The sequence below is a fragment of the Salvelinus fontinalis genome, chromosome 34 (genome assembly GCF_029448725.1).
Source record: "Salvelinus fontinalis isolate EN_2023a chromosome 34, ASM2944872v1, whole genome shotgun sequence".
NCBI lineage: Eukaryota > Metazoa > Chordata > Actinopteri > Salmoniformes > Salmonidae > Salvelinus > Salvelinus fontinalis.
The window spans coordinates 14,108,563-14,123,584 of NC_074698.1; the positions used below are offsets into that span (position 1 = coordinate 14,108,563).

General features: G+C 41.9%; 2 protein-coding genes across 3 annotated transcripts; both read left to right on the forward strand.

Annotated features, from left to right (window-relative positions):
• Positions 1 to 53: 53 nt before the first annotated feature.
• Positions 54 to 7,969, forward strand: LOC129833213 (MICAL-like protein 1). Of its 2 annotated transcripts, none has more exons than XM_055897629.1 (15): positions 54 to 695; positions 1,515 to 1,563; positions 1,703 to 1,844; positions 1,957 to 2,051; positions 2,226 to 2,350; positions 2,456 to 3,003; positions 3,187 to 3,229; positions 3,321 to 4,467; positions 5,704 to 5,805; positions 5,900 to 6,026; positions 6,517 to 6,607; positions 6,757 to 6,830; positions 6,985 to 7,099; positions 7,210 to 7,253; positions 7,416 to 7,969. In XM_055897629.1, the coding sequence occupies exons 1-15, from the start codon at positions 553 to 555 to the stop codon at positions 7,538 to 7,540; spliced, it is 2,970 nt and encodes a 989-aa protein (XP_055753604.1). In that variant the 5' UTR covers positions 54 to 552; the 3' UTR covers positions 7,541 to 7,969. The 2 variants fall into 2 exon arrangements, with proteins under 2 accessions (XP_055753604.1, XP_055753605.1); XM_055897630.1 differs by having other exon boundaries at positions 55 to 695; positions 5,707 to 5,805.
• A 334-nt stretch (positions 7,970 to 8,303) lies between these two features.
• On the forward strand, positions 8,304 to 10,968 carry LOC129833218 (DNA-directed RNA polymerases I, II, and III subunit RPABC2). Its single transcript, XM_055897634.1, has 5 exons — positions 8,304 to 8,470; positions 8,903 to 8,972; positions 9,255 to 9,385; positions 10,113 to 10,184; positions 10,314 to 10,968. The coding sequence occupies exons 1-5, from the start codon at positions 8,451 to 8,453 to the stop codon at positions 10,402 to 10,404; spliced, it is 384 nt and encodes a 127-aa protein (XP_055753609.1). The 5' UTR covers positions 8,304 to 8,450; the 3' UTR covers positions 10,405 to 10,968.
• Positions 10,969 to 15,022: the final 4,054 nt, after the last annotated feature.

Genomic DNA, 15,022 nt, shown 5'->3' on the forward strand with positions numbered 1-15,022 from the left:
TCTACCGGTTTTCTCTACCCTCTAGCGGGACGAAGGTGTACTGCTGTACATGTGTAGTCAGTACAGTTACGGTGTGGTACAGTAACGGGTTTGTTTTGGTGTTTATTCTGTGTGATCAACTCTTCGGGATAGTACATTATCTCGGAAAGCCACGATCGCTAAACAACGTAACACATTTATGAAAATGTAAGCCAAAAGTGATTCGAACGAAAAAAATACCTGGGTGAAGAGATTTATTGTTGTGTCAACATTTTACAGCAAATCAACCGGCGAAAGTGGACGTTGCTCGCTATTTTTTACTTCAAGGATCTACTTCGCTGAGATTAGAGAATTTGGGGGAACAACACATTGGAAACAAGTTACAGTGAAGTCACATATGTTTTCTCAGTAAAAACAATGTTTAACTTGGTTTGACTTGGTCGACAAATATAGCCAACAAGCTAACGTAGCTAGTGGGTGTGCTACACAGGGTTGAATATCCAGGATCTGACAGGTTGAGGTTGAAGTGATTGTTGACTTTCTCAATTTAACATGGGAGGATGAAATTCTATCATGGGGTCATTGAAAGCTTTACAAGAATGGTGTCGCATAAAATGCGAAAATTACCCCAATGTAGAGATAAGGAACATGTCTTCTTCATTCAGAGATGGATTGGCGTTCTGTGCCATTATCCACAAACACCGACCTGATTTGATGTAAGTATATCAAATAAATTAGAATAGCAATGTGAACTCTCCTGTAAGCTTCCCCATCCTCTCTTCTACTGTGGGCCATCACTGGCGCCCAGTCTCCCACACAATCCCACCCCTGTAGCTCTGCCCCAGTCAATGTGTTGTATGTGAGTACATTGTTGACAGTAGGCCTATAGGACTCAGTTCCTGCCTGTCCTTATGCTGATCCAGAGCGGCTGGCAAACTCTTATCTTTAGCTGTAGCAGGGACCTGAATCCTGTCACAGTGGATTTGTCTGCCCTGATACACGGAACCACAGCATGGCCTAAGCTCCAAGTTAACTCTCCTTAAGCTTCCTCTATCCTTTCCTCTCCCCCCTCCATTCTTTAATGGAAACGTCTCTAATGTTAAACATGTAAAGTGTGGTGTGCCGCAGGGCAGCTCTCTTGGCCCTCTCCTTTTTTCTATTTTTACTAATGACCTGTCACTGGCATTAAACAAAGCCTGTGTGTCTATGTATGGGGATGATTGAACCCTTCATGCGTCAGCAACCGCAGATAGTGAAAACACTGGAACCCTGAACAGAGATTTGCAGTCAGTTTTAGAATGGTTGGCCAGTAATAACCTAGTCCTGAACATCTCTAAAACTAAGAGCATTGTATCTGGTACAAATTACTCCATACATTCTAGACCTCAGCTGAATCTGATAATGAATAATGTGGTTGTTGAGCAAGTTGAGGGGACTCAATTACTTGGTGTTACCTTGGATTGTAAACTGTCATGGTCAAAACATATTGATTCCCATCATTTGTATCACATAGTACTATTCTGCTTTTGCTCCAGAGACTTCAACTCCCTCTCCAAAGATAACGTTTATGAAAACAACCATCTGGTGAGTTTTACGTAATTATGTTTTACCTGCATGCATGCATAACTGTCTCAATGCATGTTTATGTTCATACATTGTACTACATCTGTTTATATTGTCCGATCTGTCTGGCATTTAATTATTGATCCATGTCTTCTACCAGGCATTTGAGGTTGCACAGTCAAAGCTGGGAATCCCTGCATTGCTGGATGCTAAGGACATGGTGTCCACAGAGGTGCCAGACCGGCTAAGCATCATCACTTACCTCTCCCATTACTACCACTACTTCAACAAGAAGTCTCATGGTGTGTGGCTAAATTGTGTCATAGTCAAATTGGGAAAACAGCACATGGTTGGTTCCACCTGTCTTTTTTGTCAAATGTGTGTGTATTCAAAGTGTGCATCTTTATTAAGCAGCCGGTCCAGCCAGTTTGAAGACGCCATGTGTCGCAGAGTGCTCCAGTCACTCCAAGACACAACCTGACTCTCTTGGAGGTTTGCAGCCCGCCAAGGTAATGTAATAAAGTTGTTATGAAGCCATTTTAATTTGAATTTGTTATTATTTTTTTATTACTTAATCTCAACTCTGTCCACAAAGTTATTTATCTCAATCTCCTCTTTCTTTCCAAATTCTAACATTTCTTCTTCTTTACTGTTGCCATTGGCTGACCTCCCCTGCTCAACAGTCAAGGACTGAGGAGCGATCCAACAGAGGCAGGCCATGCAGCATTTGTGCCTCCTGCTTGAAGCACGTCCACCTGGTGCAGAGACATCTCACTGAGGGGAAACTCTACCACCGCAGCTGCTTCAGGTAACTACTGCTCAGAAGGCAACGCTAGTTTATCCTTATCTGCAGACAGTGAAATATAATCTGTGATTTGTGTCCCTCTCATGTCATCCTGTGTTTCTCTTTCAGATGCAGTGTGTGCAGCAGCACTCTCTTACCAGGGTCTTACAAAGAGGGGAGTGAAGTTGGCTCCTTGGTCTGCACCCACCACTTGACAGCCAGTCAAAATGCCCGCCCCGACTACAGTAAACAAACTGGATCAATAGAGAATCTGCCCATATTTGATGAGCAGGAGGTGACACTATCTCAGGGTGGATTAACAGACAACCCCGATCTCTCTGATTTTATTGGAAAAACAGACTCACATGAGACAGTTATTTTTGGAAGAGGAGAGACAGAGACGGAGGGAGGTAAGAGAAAGATAAGGCACGACACACTAAAGAAGCCAATGCCACCCCGTCCTCCAAAGCCCACTGTAGAAGAGGGAAGGCTTGAAGAAGCAGGGACACGGCCCATTCAGACAACCGAAACACTCACTGTAACACCAGACAGCGATTCGGCTTCTGCAAGCCCTGAACGGCCAGTTCCTGCACCCAGGCGGGTGTTAGACTCCACCCCTCCTCGTCCTGCACCTAGAACCCGTCCACCTAAAGCCATGGACAGCCCCCTTGTTTCTAGTGAGTAAGACAAAACCACCGACTCCAGCTTCTCAATTCTGACCTCACTTTACGACTGTATGAAGAGTATGTCATTGTTATCAGAATATTTCAGTACACTCAATTCTGTGTAAACACCCCATCTTCTCCTCATTTAAAACATATCCACTAAATGTTTCTCTATCCATCTCCCTCTCTCTGCAGGTTACCCAGTTGATAATAAAACCTTACCTAATCCTTCTCGCAGGTAAGTTTGTTCATCAGACATAACACATTATGTAACTTTGAGTAGAATTGTCCAATTAATGCCTATTTATTTCTTTAACTTTTGACATCAGGTTTGGCCAACCCAGTGGGCCCCGTAAACCCAAAGACCCACCGTGGCTGGAGCTTGTCCAGCCAGGGCCCTGGCCAAAGCTGCCCCCTGCCCCGCCCCCTAGTATGCCCAAGCCCCCACGCTCAGGCTCTATACCCTCCCTCAGAGGGAGTTGGTACAGAGCGAGAGAACCCCCTCCCAACCCCTTTGGGGAGTTTGAGGATGAGGAGGCTGATGATGATTACACAGGGGAAGATAACACAATGAGTGGTGCTGAAGGCCAAGCACAGCCCTCAATGGTAACCAGCCAGACATGGTGTGGTACCAGTCAGTTAGCTGAAGCAACCAGCTCACATTGCCAAGCTCATTTAGAGGACACATCCAGAGAAGTTGACAAGTCTAGTATTGCTGGAGCGGATGACACAGTACATTTACCTGAAATTGCTAATGCACCAAAGAAAGAAAGTTTAGCTGAAGCAGGATGCTCACTTCCTGTATCTAATTTAGCTGAAGAACCTTGTTCAATTGGTATATCTGAGTCAGCTGATGTTGGTGGGATAGTTAACATGGCTGAAGCAGCTGGCGCACTTGATGTATGTAATTTAGCAGATGTTGGAGTTGGAGAATCAACCAACTTGTCCAAAGCAGCTAGTTCACTTGGTTTGTCTAATTTGACTGAAGCTAAAACCACAAGTTCATCTTACTTGGCTGAGACTGCTAGTTCCCTTGATGTATCTAATCTAGCTGAAGTAGCCAGATCACTTGGTGTATCTGGTCTAGCTGGAGCTAGTGGGTACGGAGGTTTATTTGGAGCAGTTAGTGCACCTAACATATCTAATTTAACTGAAGAAGCTAGTTCATATGGTGTTTCTGAAGCTTCTGCCGGTTCACTTAGTGTGTCTAATTTAGCTGGAGCTGATAGCATATGCAGTGTAACTGGACCACCAAGTGCTCTTGGCAAATCAGATATAGCCCAGAGTCTCTCTTTGCCCAAAAGTGTGTCTGTGCCAGCAATCTCCACTAGTTCAACCTGTACCCGAAGCCACCCCCCACCAACCTTGTCAACCAATGGAGCAGCAGCCAGTCCCTCCCTGCTCAGACCCCCATCACTCCCTAGCATGTCTGAAGTGAATGACTCTGGCCAGGTGCCCACCCCCTCTCACAGTAAGGTACGGTATAATGCTGCTCTTTAGTCCACTGATATATATGTCACAGCTCAACCTGCCCAAAATACTGAACATATAAGCTTGTATTACACAACACATAAATATTATGCAAAGATATCAGGTTAAGTGAGTTTCAGACTGAAACTATTTTTTATATAGCCCTTCGTACATCATCTAATATCTCGAAGTGCTGTGGCTAGGAAAAACTCCCTAGAAAGGCCAAAACCTAGGAAGAAACCTAGAGAGGAACCAGGCTATGAGGGGTGGCCAGTCCTCTTCTGGCTGTGCCGGGTGGAGATTATAACAGAACATGGCCAAGATGTTCAAAATGTTCATAAGTGACAAGCATGGTCAAATAATAATCAGGAATAAATGTCAGTTGGCTTTTCATAGCCGATCATTAAGAGTTGAATACAGCAGGTCTGGGACAGGTAGGGGTTCCATAACCGCAGGGAGAACAGTTGAAACTGGAATAGCAGCAAGGCCAGGTGGACTGGGGACAGCAAGGAGTCATCATGCCCGGTAGTCCTGACGTATGGTCCTAGGGCTCAGGTCCTCCGAGAGAGAGAAAGAAAGAGAGAAGGAGAGAATTAGAGAGAGCCAAGATTTTCAAAATGTTCATAAATGACAAGCATGGTCAAATAATAATCAGGAATAAATGTCAGTTGGCTTTTCATAGCCGATCATTAAGAGTTGAAAGCAGCAGGTCTGGGACAGGTAGGGGTTCCATAACCGCAGGCAGAACAGTTGAAACTGGAACAGCAGCAAGGCCAGGTGGACTGGGGACAGCAAGGAGTCATCATGCCCGGTAGTCCTGACGTATGGTCCTAGGGCTCAGGTTCTCCGAGAGAGAGAAAGAAAGAGAGAAGGAGAGAATTAGAGAGAGCATACTTAAATTCACACAGGACACTGGATAAGACAGGAGAGGTACTCCAGATATAACCAACTGACCCTAGCCCCCCGACACATAAACTACTGCAGCATAAATACTGGAGGCTGAGACAGGAGGGGTCAGGAGACACTGTGGCCCCATCCGATGATACCCCCGGACAGGGCCAAACAGGAAGGATATAACCCCACCCACTTTGCCAAAGCACAGCCCCCGCACCACTAGAGGGATATCTTCAACCACCAACTTATACTGTAGGTTATAGCCTACTCGAGATAGCTGCTTGGACTGTGTGTGCTTGAATATTACAATTATGGATTTCACAGAAATGTCTTCAATCTCCAATTTAGCAGGTGTGCAAGGAGAACCCTTTCAATCGTAAAGTCTCCCCCTCTGAGTTCCCCAAATCCAAGCCTGCCCCTGGACATGGCTTCCCCCTCATCAAGAGGAAGGTGAGAGGATATCTCAGTGTAATGGAATTAACCCATTATCCAGTGTTTTTTCCAAATCAGAACAGTCCCCTAGTACACATGCATGTCTCTTCAGGTGCAGACAGACAACTATGTCCCAGTGGAGGAGCTGCAGGTGGAGCTGGGGGAGCTGGAGAAACGAATGGACAGGCTGGAGCTGAGAGGGGTGGAGATGGAGAGAAGCTTGAGAGACTGCCAGAATGGTGAGTGTCTGTAGTTGTCACGCCCTGACCTAAGAGAGCCTTTTTATGTCTCTATTTGGTTGGTCAGGGTGTGATTTGGGGTGGGCATTCTATGTTTTTGTTTTCTATGATTTTGTATTTCTATGTTTGGCCGGGTATGGTTCTCAATCAGGGACAGCTGTCTATCGTTGTCTCTGATTGGGAACCATAGCCTTTTCTCTCCTTTCAGTGTGGGAAGTTAACTTTATTTGTGGCACATAGCCCTCAAGCTTCACGGTTGTTTTGTATTGTTTATTGTTTTTGTCGGCGTCATTTCTAATAAAAAGGAATATGTACGCTCACAACGCTGCGCTTTGGTCTACTTCATTCGACGGCCGTGACAGTAGTTGTACGTGTATGTGGTGTGCTTATTATTAACATCCAAGTAATTCTTCCGGTTATCATATAAAGTGTTGTTGTGAGAGATGAACTGTTATTGATAAGACTAGTGTCATCCACCTATTTGTTTCAGACCAGGAAGAGGAGGACATGTTGGTAGACTGGTTCACTCTAGTACATGAGAAACACATGCTTGTGCGCAGGGACGCAGAGCTGGTATACATGTAAGTGCACTGACCTGAAATGATATCAAAGCAAGACAGCACCTTCATAACACCTTTATTATCTCTGCTTCTTTTATCATTCCCAACATATGGACGGTGTTGTAAATGAAATATTTATGGACTTGATGTATTTGTATGTGCACTCCAAGGGCCAAGCAACAGAATTTAGAGGAGAGACAGGCAGACGTGGAATATGAACTGAGATGTCTCCTCAACAAACCAGGTGAGTGGCCAGTCTTCACACAACCCTCCCTCAATTATCTACTACTCCTCAGCAATTATCAGTCTGCTATTTTTAATTATGTGTTACGTGTTGTTATATGACTAATCTAATTGTTTGTCTCTCCTCATCTCCTCCTCAATCATCATCCCCCCAGAGTGTAAGTGGAGTAAGGATGACCGTTATAGGGACCAGCAGTTGATGGAGGAGCTTGTCACCATCATTGAACAGAGGAACCACATCATCAACAGCTTGGATCAGGACAGGCAAAGGTGCATGAAAAACTCATAGATGAATACCAAGGGCCATTGATTCAGACAAATTTCATGAAGCAAATATTTGATGCTCTTGCTCATACCTACCAATGGTTTGTCTTTTTCAGGGAAAAAGAAGAAGATGCTCTGTTTTCCATGATCAAGAAGAAAGGTGAGGGGAAAGTATTTTCCTAGTGTTTATTTTGTTGTTGTCTTTCCTGTTTTCCTCGTGTCTGTTCACACTCTCTTTCATTCCTATTCCCTCAATGCTACACCTCAGACTCCTTAATTTCCTCAGAATTTGATCATGGTATCACTATTTCTCCCTCCTCAGATTTAAAAAAAGAGTCTGGGAAGGACCTGAAGACGTTAAGGGCAAAGTTCAAGCCCATGAAGATGCTGAAGATGCTGAGTCATAAAGACTCTAAGAGCAAAGGCTCTCTAAAGAAGAAGAACTGAGTTGGACTCGGGCTCACCCTGTAAAGAAGGAACAAATAGGTCTATATTTGTTAACAAATACACATTGAGCCACAATGGAATGTCTCATAATTGTACAAAGAAATTAATGAAGATTACGGGTAAGAGATGGGGACTCTTGGACTGTGGATGAGAGTGTATACGAATTAAGAGAAGCCTCTGATGCAGAGTATATGAATTTTCTTCCCAAGTGAAAAAAACTATCCCCATTACACTGCACTTTTTGCACAAGATGTGATTGCTCCTGCATTCCGTAAAGCCTTAGTCAACCTAAAATTAATTGCTGCAAAGAATCATTCACTAATGGGATGAAAAATAACTCCTTTAAACATTTATTTTTGCAGTTCAACTTTGTTAAATTATATTTAATAAAACATTGTACTTTGTATGAACAGAAAGCATTTGTATGATCATAATCTTTTGATAATGTTTCGATTTTAAATGTCATTTTTTCTTTTTTTTATGTACCTTTATTTAACTAGGCAAGTCAGTTATGAACAAATTCTTATTTTCAATGGCGGCCTAGGAACAGTGGGTTAACTGCCTTGTTCAGGGGCAGAACAACAGACTTGTACCTTGTCAGCTCGGGGATTTGAACTTGCAACCTTTTGGTTACTAGTCCAATGCTCTAACCACTAGGCTACCCTGCCTAAATATATATTTTTAAACTATATATATATGTTTTTTATATATATATATATCGTTCATGTGTTGAATCGCTTTGCGGAACCATATACTATGGTGCAGTTGTTAGTCCATCAATCAAATCGACACACCACGCGACCGGAAGTCGGTGAAACGGATTATATCTAGCTGTTAACAACAGCTTTTTGAAGTTCGCTATCTTTGTTTTTGAAAACACTCGTTTTTGACCAAACTAAAGTAAGGGAACATGTCCGACAACGAAGGAGAGTAAGTATATAGGATATTGTTACCTAAAAAAATGAAGTACAACAGTGTGTGTCGCATGTCTTTTTAGACTCAACGAGGGACCTTCCATGTTTTCCCAGTGATTTTTTTTTTGCTCAACGTAGTGACCGTTCATGTTTTCACTGGGAGAAAATGACATTCCTGTGTGATCATGAAATAACTTGGAGAACATGAAAGGTTCCCACGTTGAGAGCCTTAAAAGACATACGACACACATAGATTGGTTAAGAACAATAAAACTGTCTAAGTTAGCTCACGTTGCCTCCACACCCCACTGTTCACCTTTTCGTGTATTATTCTTTACACTTTACTCATTTTACATTTACATTTAAGTCATTTAGCAGACGCTCTTATCCAGAGCGACTTACAAATTGGTGCATTCACCTTATGATATCCCTCTTGTTACCTCTGCAGTTTTGATGATGGAGACTTTGATGACGCTGAAGAGGATGAGGGATTGGATGACCTGGAAAACGTTGAAGATGTGAGTTTGCCACCTATTTGTTCTTCCTAGTTAGCAAGGTATTAACTCTTAACGTTATCTATAGTAAGCCTCATTGTATCTGGACAGATTTATAGTGTTTGAGTAATCTCTTGTGGTCTGTCATATTTGTATGATGCTTTTTATTTCACTACAATCAATCCATTACTGTCACCTATTCAATGTTCAACAATTTCCTCACCAATTCAAACTCAATTTATAAAAATTCTCCCACCTGCTTCCTCTTTGCTCTGTCTGTTTCCTGTGGTCCTGACCTGTTACTAGGAGGACCAAGAGAATGTGAAGATCCTGCCTGCAGGGGAGGGGTCGCAGGCCAACCAGAAGAGGATCACAACCCAATACATGACCAAATATGAAAGGGCGAGGGTGCTGGGGACACGTGCCCTCCAGATAGCGTGAGTACACCTCAGCAGTGTTGCAATACGCTAGGAAAGTGAAACTCCCGTTTCTTTTCAGAAATGTCTTAATGCCCTTGAGTCCCTGTGAATATAGTCTGTTTAAAAAGAGCCAGTGTCAAGCCTCTTAGCTGAGACCTACTATCTATGGGTTTTTCAAATTAGCTTTTTGGAAGTGAATTAAAATACGATACAGAGATGCCCTTTATCGCCTACATGGCTGTGATGCATATTTATGAGTCCACCCATGTCTTGCCTTTACTCAAGACAATAATTTGTCTAAAGGTGAATATCAATATAGAAACAGAGAAACTAGCATTTTAAACGATCAAATATGAAGATAAAGCTAGCTGTTTTGGAAAAGAATTATAACAAAACATTCCAAAGCCAACGTGAATCACATTACACCGTAATGTTTGAAGGAGCTCAGTGCCCACAGCATGTCCGACAAGATGTACAACAAAGGGGAAAAATGACAGCAGTGGACACGGAAACAAAAATCTCCTCCGACGTGAATGCCACATTCCCAGCATATTACAACAGATATTTATTTTTGCCTCCACTACAGGTACAACTCACCTTGTGCTCTTGCCATATTCTCTACCTCAGGTGTCAACTGCTGGTTTAGTTGGTGACAGGTAATCTGCTGAGTATGTGGAGGAATGTATAGTCTGATATCTCTGTCATGTTGTCTCTGTCACTATACATAACTTTCTCTGTGATATAGCATGTGTGCCCCAGTCATGGTGGAGCTGGAGGGAGAGACAGACCCTCTGCAAATTGCCATGAAAGAGCTAAAGTAAGCTATGCTTAATCTCATAGTTTTTTTCTAGTTTATGATGGAAGGAGTCTATACAGTTTGATACTTGGAGAGTGCCTGTTACTCTTCAGTATATGATTGAGTGTGTTTTTTCTGTGACTGTTACAGGTGCAGGAAGATCCCCATCATCATCCGGCGGTACCTTCCTGATGGCAGTTATGAAGATTGGGGCTGCGACGAGCTCATCATCACAGACTGAGCCAGACCAAACCGGACTGCCAGAGGCAGGGCCAGACCATCTCGCGACCCACTAGGCTGGTGTGAGTGCAAGCTTTTGTTCCAGCAAAGCATTAACGCACCTTATTTAACTAGTCAGGGTCTATTTAAGACTATGATTCATTGATTAGTCAAATCTTGTGTGTTACTGCTTGCCTGGAACAAAAGCCTGCATACATACTGGTCCTTTGCTATAACATCACCTACCCCTGCACTGGGCCAACCAGCTCTACAGGCAACCTGCAGAGTGAAGTCATCAATTAATAAGACTTTACATTTTAGGCCTGTGACCTCTCCCACTGTATCTCCATTTATTTTGAAAGCATTGAAGCATATACAATCTATGAAGTGAAAGTAGGGCTTCTAAGAACTATGTACTTTTATTACAGCTGTCATTCACAAGGGAGAATTGTAACTCATGTCTACATTTACATTGTGTTAGGTAAAAATCGAATTATGTTTTATGAATAGTTTTATGACGGGGAAGAGCAGTTGCTGTGGAAGAGCTCTTTGTTTTATTGTTGTGATTAAATTGTTTTGTACGAAAGTACTTTTGTATTATTTTTCTTACCAACACAATTGGCTTTTTGCATGCAGGTCTCTATGTGACTGTTTTTATAAGGTTTAGAGCAACAACAACAACAAAAATTCATGCAGAGTTAATTGCAAAACATCTGTAATTGAATATCTGTTACAAATGGTGCAACTCACAAATTAATTTGAGTGAATAACTTGCTGTAACAGTTTTAACTATGCTCTGAGCAAAACGTCTTTAAATAATCCTCCCAAGAACTGAGATTTCTAAGAGCTCTGTGTCATATTTCTTAGATCTCAACATCATATGTTTTTCTTGGAGGCTGGCGGAAGTACTGAGTCACACTGACATGACCCAAACACAATTATAGACTAAAGGAATGTGTATTGCGCTGGATTTTACTGTATCAGTTGTGTGTCCTTTACCGTACAAAGCTCTTGCACCTAGTTCCTCTGAATTGTACACTTAGTACAGATAAAACACCTATCCAACCCAACACCCCTAATCACATGGATATGTTTTCACAACAGTCTGTTTTTTTTCTCCAGTTTGAGTTCCACAGTCAAACAGCTCTTTTTTATATTGTTGTGAAAGTTCTACCCATACCTCCCAATGATGGACAGATACTGAAACTGACATAGCTCTCTCACTTGTTCTATCTACATACACTCAGACAGACAAGCACAGTCAGTTCATTGTTTTAGTGGAAATGGGTTGTTACTGAGGCAACAAGCACTACCCAAGGTTGGGAGAGGGGGCTGAAGAGGGATCTTTGCCCAATTAGCAGATTTGGTGTAAGGGGCCATGACACCCCAGTCTAGTTTTACTCTAGTCCTTAGTGGGCTGACATTCCTACAGGCCGAAGGAGTAGAAAGAAAGAAAGTTGTTGGAAAGAGAATGAGGGATGTGCCCAGGTCAAGCAGGAAGAAAATAGATATTCTCTGCCTTAGTCAACCAGTGCCGTGCAGTTTCTGACCTGTGACACTTTTTTATAGGAAACCATTTTATTTTACCCTTGTTCAACCATCCACATTTAATTTCTTAGCTATATTTTGCGTGATTTAATAGGTCCACAATGGGGAATGGCATTGGTGGTATCTTTTTGCTTGTTTTTTTGGGTCGCAACGAATTTGGAAGACTCCCTGCCTGAGGATGGCATGACATTCCTTTCATATGGGGGCCCAAGATCTTCACATGACCATTTCCTCAACCACAGAAAAGGGGGCATCGCTAGGGTAGATCCACTCTGATTATGGCGTACATGCATAATGTCTGTCCTCTGCCCTGGGCCTACACTTAACACCCTCCTTCTGTGTTCTCTTGTCCCCCCATTCACCTCTGCTTGGAAACTTCTGTCCATTTTTATACCCATTGCATAAAATGACACCATTTGAATCTCCTGCAGTCTCCCTCTTTACCTCCATCATACAAGCATTTTGCCCAACTCTTTATCTCTCTGCAGTTTTGGAATGCTTTAATCCCATTACAGTCCCAACCTGAGCAAGGAGTGGAGTTTGGGGATGGGTGGGGGTGCAGAGACTGTGCAGCCAGTATGAGAGTCCCTTTGTATCCCAGCGAAGCTACAGGCCAGGCAGTTATGGGTATGGCTCCCTCATTGCCCCGTTTCCCTCCACCCCCTGTTCCCTGTCAATGGCTCTCTTTGTCTTACCAAAGTATCACACAGCCGATTAAATAGAGGGAATTAGAGTCAGGCTTAACCCGCAACACACAATCACACACAAGCATGGACATAGGCATATACATACATGATTTAAACTGCTGAAGTGCATGTAGTGGGACCAGTCAGAGCAATGGACCATAGTGGGGTTCAGTGTTGTCTGTATGGTGCTGTGTAGCCTGTGCAAAGAACAGCAATATAAAGAAAAGGGGTTCTGTGCCTAGAGCTCATGGATGAGGGCTGCCATGGTTTTCAATATTCTGTAATCATACTCAGCCTAACTGAATTAGCCATTATCCATTCTCTGAAATTGCTTTTGTTAAGTGTATGAAACAATGAATGAGTCACTGCAAGCTGTGATTACTGCTGTTGTTGCATCGCCTAACCCAAGCCCTAACCCTAGCCTAATTATGTAATGTGAGGAAAATAATAAAATAATTCACGTTGGCAAGTAGCATTTATGGTATATTGGAATTCAATGTTTGTTGTCCAATGTCATCTTACCTTTCTCAGGGCAGCCGGTATAAAAACATTAGTGGAGACAGACTTTTACAAAAGCAGATAGAATACAGTTTTATTTAGTGTGAGAGAAATTCATTAGTCATCGCGTCGCTAAGGTCTTGTTTCCACTAGTATTTACAGGTTGTTGTTTTGTTCTGCTGGCAACACTTACTGAGAAAACACAAAACACCAAAACAACAATAACAGTCAAGATTTTCAATACGGTGAAGAAAACCTGTTAACAGCTCATAAAAACATAATACCAGCAAATATAAATAATAATTGTAATATTCATAAGAACAAGCAATTCCTAAAGAAAGACGTAGGATTTAAAATGAAATGTCATGTGCTTCAAGGCATAATGAACAAAAACGTCCCAAAAGTAGTTCTGGGCCAAAAGGAAGCACTACCATTATTTAAAATAATAATATTGAAATCACATGTATTAGAATAAAGTAAACATACAAGGTATTATTTCACATTACAAGATGAAGGGGCATCCAACTTTAACTACAGGTACTGTTATTTTGGAGTTGTCTCTTGGTACCTCTCTTTAGAAAATAACCCCTTGGATTGTTGCTATTCTGTTGCAAACAAGGGGTTGGTATTTCATTACATAAAGGCCAGTTTGAGATCTTACCCTCTGTAGACTCGAGAACTCATTCATGCATGCTATTACTCACTCAATCTCAGGCAACTGTGTTTCTATGATGGCATTTCAGAAAAGCCATAAACAGGTAGCAAAAATGTTACAACAACTATCTACAAATCTAACATTTTACACTAAATACTGTTCACTGAGTGTACAAAACATTAGGAACACCTTCCTAATATTAAGTTGCTGCCCCTTTTGCCCTCAGAACAACCTCAATTCGCTGGGGCATGGACTACAAGGTGTCAAAAGCATTCCACAGGGATGCTGGCCCATTTTGACTCCAATGCTTCCCGCAGTTGTCAAGTTGGCTGGATGTCCTTTTGATGGTGGACCATTCATGATACACACGGGAAACTGAAACTGTTGAGCATGAAAAACCCAGCAGCGTTGCAGTTCTTGACACATTCAAACCAGGGCGCCTGGCACCTACTACCATACCCCGTTCAAAGGCACTTAAATATTTTGTCTTGCCCATTCACCCTCTGAATGGTACACATACACAATCCATGTCTCGATTGTCTCAAGGCTTAAAAATCCATCTTAAACCTGTCTCCTTACCTTCATCTACACTGATTGAAGTGGATTTAACAAGTGACATCAATAAGGGATCATAGCTTTCACCTGGATTCACTTGGTCAGTCTATGTTATGGAACGAGCAGGTGTTCCTAATGTTTTGTACACTCAGTGTATAGCCACATTTTTTATGTCAAACAATTTAGAAAAATGTGAGGGCAGTGGTGCAGACTTTTCAGTGTAGTAATGGCAAAACATTGACAATATAATGACATTAATAGTAAAGATTATAACAATGAAAATAATGTATTATGTCTACTGAAGATACATACTTAATGACCTCAATTTTGGTTAATAAAAGATTATAATATAAAATAATTATGTAGTATTGTCTTCTTATTCGCTATTCAGTTTTGAAATGTTCTGTGTTAAAGAGACAATGCTGAATCAACATAATAGTCAGTGCCATGGAAAAAAATATTGAGGTTGATAAATCAATATAGTGTTGAGGGTATGTCACCAAAGAGCTGTAATCAGGTCAGAAAAAATGTGTTGACCTTAATTCAACATCAATGTAGTACTGTGATACAGTGTCATACGGAGAGAAACAACTTAAATAATATTTTTCTGTCTTTAAAGTTTTGGTTTCAAAACTTTGGTCATTTTAATTTATAAAACATTTGTAGAAACAGATTTTCTGGACTGTATGCCCTTTGTT